Source organism: Sturnira hondurensis, unplaced genomic scaffold (genome assembly GCF_014824575.4).
Source record: "Sturnira hondurensis isolate 20B ecotype Veracruz unplaced genomic scaffold, ASM1482457v3 Scaffold0015509, whole genome shotgun sequence".
NCBI classification, from domain to species: Eukaryota; Metazoa; Chordata; class Mammalia; order Chiroptera; family Phyllostomidae; genus Sturnira; species Sturnira hondurensis.
Genome location: NW_028088140.1, coordinates 7,485,134 through 7,492,143, shown reverse-complemented (window position 1 = coordinate 7,492,143; position 7,010 = coordinate 7,485,134). Strand labels below are relative to the sequence as shown.

At 49.9% G+C, this 7,010-nt stretch overlaps 1 protein-coding gene across 1 annotated transcript; it reads left to right on the top strand.

The window, feature by feature from the left end:
• The first annotated feature begins 615 nt into the window (after positions 1-615).
• KCNA1 (potassium voltage-gated channel subfamily A member 1) lies at positions 616-3,693 on the top strand. Its single transcript, XM_037064691.1, has 2 exons — positions 616-1,158; positions 1,526-3,693. Exon 2 carries the CDS (start codon positions 2,001-2,003, stop codon positions 3,486-3,488), a length of 1,488 nt encoding a protein of 495 aa, XP_036920586.1. The 5' UTR covers positions 616-1,158; positions 1,526-2,000; the 3' UTR covers positions 3,489-3,693.
• The last annotated feature ends 3,317 nt before the right edge of the window (positions 3,694-7,010 follow it).

The following is a 7,010-nucleotide window of genomic DNA, read 5'->3' as shown; positions in this document are numbered from 1 at the left end:
TTCCAACTCCTGTCGTAGGTCAAAGAGGGACAGACTCTTAACACCACCGCCTCGCAGTAACACTACGTAAAACAAACCCAGGTGATCCTCCGCTGCAGAGCTCTACCCAAAGTCCGTATCTCTCCGAGTCCCGCGAGGAGAAGCTGGGCAAGCTCTGCAAAGAGTCCCCTGCGGGAAGGGAGAGAAGGCACGCCGAACGTGGCGACCCAAGCGGATTATTGTGGGACTGCGAAAACGCACCCCCATCGGAGGAGTTTTGCCAGGAACACCACCCGCCTGCATTGCGTCGGACCTGACCATTTGAAATGGGAAATTCCCGGGAAGGTCGCGGCCATGGACCGTGCGCGTGCGGGGGCTGTGGACCACAGGGAAGTAGAACTGGTGGTCGGCTTTTCTGGTAGAAGGAAAAAACTGTGCTGGCAAGGGTGGGAATCAAATACCACCCCCCCTTTGTGGAACCACCCCCTCGTATTTTCCCTCTACCTCTTCGTTCCTGCCCTCCCCCGCCCTCCCCAACCCACGCCCGGGTGGGCCAATCGCAGCTCCGCATTCCAGGCGCTTTCTCAGGTTTCTGCTGATCTTGCAGCGCCCAGAAATGTACCGGGCGGACCGGCCACCGCAGGCACCCTACCCCACTCGGCGCTCCTAACAGCTCCCCGCGCGCCGTGCAGCCTTGGCGAGGTTCACGCGGGGTTGCGAGGAGCGGAGGACACCCGAGAGCCATGTAGACCCACGCTTTTGCTCTCCCGCCTCCTTCGGGATCGAATCAAGGGCTCCCACAGTGTTCGGAGGGGGCGAGAGTGCTGTTTATCGTCATTGGCTTCAGAGCCTCGAGAGGGTGGCATTTTGCTTTTTCTCCCCGCATCCTCCGGAACTCCCTGCACCAGAGAGAGGACGGCGTCTGCAGGTTGCTGGCCACGGTGAGAATGGGGATAGAGAATGGACATTTCCATCGTAGTTGCTTAGAAAACCGATCACCCAATTGAAGGGGCGCAGGACGAGAGGGCGAGGGCGGCGCATTTGCCCCGGCGCCTCTCGGAGGCTGCTGCGGCAGCTGCCGCGGCTCTCGCCCCGGGTCCACTGCAAAAGCGACCTGCCGCATTCGACTCCTGCTCTCGGCCCACTCAGTACCGCCCCTGCACCAAGCCCGCGGGTCAGGTAAGGGGCTCCCCAGTTCGGGGCTGCAGAAGCGGGGGGTGGGGGTGGAGCGATGGATGAGGGGATGCTGGGGGTGTGGGTTGCTGCCTGGAACCTGAAGCTCCCCCAGCGTCTCTCGGCGCTTTCCCGATCTCTAGTTTAACCAAGTTGTAAACAGATCGGCTGTTGGGCGTTGGGAAAAGTGGGATGGGAGAGCCTGAAACTTGGATTTCCGGGTGTCTGCGTGTGTCTGTCTGTACATACGTCCAGCAGAAAGTCCAGTGTTTTCTAAAAAAGCTAGAAATCTGTGCTGTTCGGTGTCTGTAGGTACGTCCCATCTGAATGCTTCTGATTTTCTACTCCCATATCACTTTCTGTTTCTCTGCAGCGTCCATCGATCGCCCTGGTGGGAGCTTAGAAGGCGGCAGGCGAAGAGGGGTAGGAGAGGGAGAGCCTAAGAGCAGCACAGAGGGTGTTAGGCGAGGGGGCTCTCGGAGCGGAGGGGAGGCCAGGGTGATCCCCGAGACGATGGCCCGGCCCTCTAGAACGGCACTGCGTTAAGGCTCTCTGGGGCGAACGAAACACCAACCCTCCCCCCATCCCAACCTTCGGCAAAAAAAGCTGCGCCCCGGGCTCCAGGCGAGGGCTATTCCAAACTCAGCAAAGGCAGGGTGGAAGGGAAGAGAACCAGAAGGGATGTGGTAGATCTGACCCGTTAGCTTTGAAGCCCCTCCCTCCCTGAGCGTGGGGGAGACTCGCACTCGGGTGGGAGGTGGAGCTGGAGTGCCCCCCACCTCCCCTCTCTCCTTCCTTCCCACCGCCCGCCCTCTCCCAGTTTCTCACCCTTACACCCGGCTTCCACCATGACCGTGATGTCTGGGGAGAACGTGGACGAGGCGTCCGCCGCCCCGGGCCACCCCCAGGATGGCAGCTACCCCCGGCCGGCCGACCACGACGACCACGAGTGCTGCGAGCGCGTGGTGATCAACATCTCCGGGCTGCGCTTCGAGACACAGCTCAAGACCCTGGCACAGTTCCCCAACACGCTGCTGGGCAACCCTAAGAAACGCATGCGCTACTTCGACCCGCTGAGGAACGAGTACTTCTTCGACCGCAACCGGCCCAGCTTCGACGCCATCCTCTACTACTACCAGTCGGGGGGCCGGCTTCGGAGGCCGGTCAACGTGCCCCTGGACATGTTCTCCGAGGAGATCAAGTTTTACGAGCTGGGCGAGGAGGCCATGGAGAAGTTCCGGGAGGACGAGGGCTTCATCAAGGAGGAGGAGCGCCCCCTGCCCGAGAAGGAATACCAGCGGCAGGTGTGGCTGCTCTTCGAGTACCCTGAGAGCTCCGGGCCCGCCCGGGTCATTGCCATTGTTTCGGTCATGGTCATCCTCATCTCCATCGTCATCTTTTGCCTGGAGACTCTACCCGAGCTGAAGGATGACAAGGACTTCACAGGCACCATTCACCGCATTGACAACACCACGGTTATCTACAGTTCCAATATCTTCACGGACCCCTTCTTCATCGTGGAGACCCTGTGCATCATCTGGTTCTCCTTCGAGCTGGTGGTGCGCTTCTTTGCCTGCCCCAGCAAGACGGACTTCTTCAAAAACATCATGAACTTCATCGACATTGTGGCCATCATCCCCTATTTCATCACCCTGGGCACCGAGATAGCTGAGCAGGAGGGGAATCAGAAGGGTGAGCAGGCCACTTCGCTGGCCATCCTCAGGGTCATCCGGTTGGTAAGGGTTTTTAGAATCTTCAAACTCTCCCGCCACTCTAAGGGCCTCCAGATCTTGGGCCAGACCCTCAAAGCTAGTATGAGAGAGCTGGGGCTGCTCATCTTTTTCCTCTTTATTGGGGTCATACTGTTTTCTAGTGCAGTGTACTTTGCCGAGGCGGAAGAAGCTGAGTCGCACTTCTCCAGTATCCCTGATGCTTTCTGGTGGGCGGTGGTGTCCATGACCACTGTAGGATACGGTGACATGTACCCTGTGACAATTGGAGGCAAGATCGTGGGCTCCTTGTGTGCCATCGCTGGTGTGCTGACAATTGCCCTGCCCGTACCTGTCATTGTGTCCAATTTCAACTATTTCTACCACCGAGAAACTGAGGGGGAAGAGCAGGCTCAGTTGCTCCACGTTAGCTCCCCTAATTTAGCCTCTGACAGTGACCTCAGTCGGCGCAGTTCTTCTACTCTCAGCAAATCTGAGTACATGGAGATCGAAGAGGATATGAATAATAGCATAGCCCATTATAGACAGGCCAATATCAGAACTGGCAATTGCACCACAGCTAACCAAAACTGCGTTAATAAGAGCAAACTACTGACCGATGTTTAAAAAGCCAAGCAAACAAAAAAGCCCCACTTAGCAGCTTGAAAGACTTAAAAACAAAACAAAAACCCTAGTGACCCATGTCACTCTTTGTTGATGCTTCACTAGTCTTCGAATGCTCTATTTAACTGTCAATGCATTGTTGCATTGTGGATTTGGGGGTGGCCAACCAGAAGCTTTCAAGATCCATGAAAATAAAAAGAATCTATTTTCATTTTATTAAAAATGGATGAAGAAAGTGTATTTTATAAAATTGGTTTAAAAAATGCAGTCCCTAAGCTAGTCTAGGTAAACTGAGATTCATATGCTTCCCCCTACTGAAACATTTGTAATCCTTGGACTTCTTTAACTTTTTCTTTTAACTAAAAGCCAGATGATCGCTTAGAAATATAAAACTAAAAGTTGCATAGGACTCCAAAATAAAATCTTTGCAAACTGCACAGCACATTTAAGACAGTGCATCTGATGATATGCAACATGACATGCCAGCCAAAATGGGCAGTGAGCAAACGTTTTTCATTTTGATCAACTGAACTGCATATTATAAGGTGGAAAAAAAGGCAAACAACATTACTTAAGACTGGTTCACAAAGCACCTTATCAATCTGATGCCAGTCCTGCTCTTTAGGGATTCTCCCTCAGTCCCATTCTCCTTTTATTCAAACTGTCCTCTAAGAAAATGATACTGAATTAAATTAATGGGTTCATCTGCAGTGCTGCTAAGTTTCTCAACTGCAGACGAGCCCAACACAAGTCTTTTCTCACGGATCCTGTACCCTGACCCCTGGCCTCCAGAACTGGATGTAAAACCTTAGCCTCCTTATTGGGAGAGAGCACAAATGGAGTTAAATGTAAGCATGTTTGATTCTGATAATAATTTATTTTATAAACGCATGCTGAGAACATTAACTCAGACAATAGGGGATAAGCTTATGTTTGAATCAACTCTTCTAAAAAATAGATCCTTTTCATTTGCATTCACCAAAAGTGCACTCCTTTATTTATTAACTATTTTATTAGTAAATAAAGTACTGTATTTAAGTGCATATGTTAGTCAGATGGGAACAATAAGTTTTTGGAGCTCAAAGCATGTTCTCTTATTCAGCATTATGGCCTATTTGATTAAGGTGTACCATGAATTAATTAATGCATGATTTTAGTAAAAAAAAACACTTAAAAATAATAAAAACTACAAGTTTGTGGGATGATTGGCCCAAAGAAATAATGGGGGGGTGGGGGTGGGGGGCACACAGTCAATTTTCCTGTCTTCGCTCAGGGAAATGTCAGGTTTCCGTGCAGGTATAGGCAGAGAGACAACCAATATGCCCAACCCTTAAAGGGAAGCTGTATGGAAAACTAAATAAATCATCAAGGTATATATAGCAACACCTAAGAACAAGTATTATTTCTAGCTGGAGATAAACACAAGCAAAACAAACAAACAAACAAAAAAAGGTGCAATACTGCATGTTTTTTGGTGCATTCTTAAGATGTAAATGAAAATGTTTATTGTATGCATCCAAAGCAGAGCTGATTTCTTTTTTGCAGTTATGATTTGAAGTCTGTAGAGACTTTGGTCCTTCCCCTGAGTCACCCTGAAGAAACTTAACCAGTTGATTTAATAGTTGCTTAGTGCCTTTATCCTGTACCCACAGTGAACTGTAGAAAGTGCCTCCATTAACACAGCTGAGAAGTTATGTAACAAAGGGAGGAAGGGTTGGGGCACAGATATTTTGCTTTTTCTTTTTCCATCCTCACTGTCTCACTTCACCACTGTGAGAAGACCACACCATCCTGAACCTTGGAGAGGAGAGATCCAAGAGTGTACTTTTTCTATGGCCATCCACTGGATTGAGTCCCTTTGGCAGCCTGATGTGGCATGTAAACTGGGACCTGAGACCCATCTGTGAACTGGACATGAACTTGGTTTTTTCCTCTTCTCCACCAGAAGCCAAGATAAACTTTTTGGGAATTTGTTTCCTATCGAGGGCCACTCTGGACATTCAGGGCTTCCTCGGGTCCAGTGTAGTGTTTCTTGCACATTTTCATGTCTCCTCTGTAGCAACAGCATTTTGCAGACCTCTGACAGTCTGATCTTTCTAGGCATCAGTGTGACTACGGGAACACTCAGTTCATATTAACCTTTCCTAGGCCCTCCCTCCTGGTCCACTCCCTTCAGATACTTCCTATGATGCTCCTCTGATCTTCGTACCTGGCGGTCACCTCACAGACTGAGCATCTCACTTCTGCTCCCGGCACCCAGCCCACAGAACAGCTGGGACCCTGTGCCTGCCTATCCGAAAGAAAGCCGCATAATACAGGCCGCTGGGGCCCAGCAGCTGTCCACCAATGGAGAGGCACTCACTGCCTTTTTAAGGACACCGAGTGGGAATCTTCATTCTGCACTTAGGATGTGGCTGCCTGTTGCTGACCACCTTACATTCCTGCCCTGCTTCTTCTGGAAATCTTCCCTATTACTCTTATCCTTTCCCCTACTCTGTCCTAGAGCTAACAGTGAGGCAATAAACAAAGAAAGTAAGGTAACAAACACCCAGGCTGGCTGACTCAGTTGAAAGAAGAACATGGATATTTTATTTTCCTGTGCTGCTTCTGTAAATCTGTAAGATGAATGTAACATCATGGAAGACAAGGAGCCAAGGACTGCACACAGCTGACCACAGGGCATAAACCCTCTCCTGTGATGTTTCCTTCTCTTTTGAACCTTGACTCATCTTGGCTATTCCTTTCCTACATGCTTAAAAGTCCCCAGTTGGGGAAAAAATGCCAGCCTCTCCTAAATTTCCGGGATATCTTGATCTTTTATTTAGACTTTGAGGTCAGGACACACAGAGCTTGAAACGCTGCATTCTGTCGACAGCAATAATCCACTCAGTACTGTGGGATGGATGGGTCAGAGGATCAGAAAATGGGACCAAGACTTATGAGACAGACTTTGGCTGCTTGGTGTACCTTTCCTAGTTAGATGCTGGACTGGTGATTCTCCTGCATGTGTTACAGGAAAAAAGTGATGCATTCAGTCAGCCTGGAATTAGGGATGAGTTCTTATGAATTTGGGTGCTATGGGGAAAATAAATGCTGCTTATCCATCTGTATAGCTCACTGCAACCAAGTCAGTAAGAATGGAGTACAGCGACTCTCTGTAGCATAGGCATGTGACATTCCACAAAGCTCTTACCCCTTGCACTGTAATGTGCGGAAATGTTTTTGTAGACCTGGAGGTGCACTTAACAAAACTGCCTACTAAGGAATGACTGTCTTTTGGTTTACTGACTTATATTTATTTTATCAGGCTTTTTACCTTTTCATCCCATTCCTAGGTGTTGAGTTTTAAAGGCTCATGTCCTGAACACTTGTTTTCTCCCGAAGGAGAAGACTTCTGACACGCTGATAGCCATAGCTCAGCTCTCCCAGCATGTGGGGGCCTTAGTTCAATAGGGCGGCAGTGGAAGAGCTGGGTCACACCAGTGCTGTTAGCTCTCCCAGAATCTCTGAGTGGTGAACTTACCT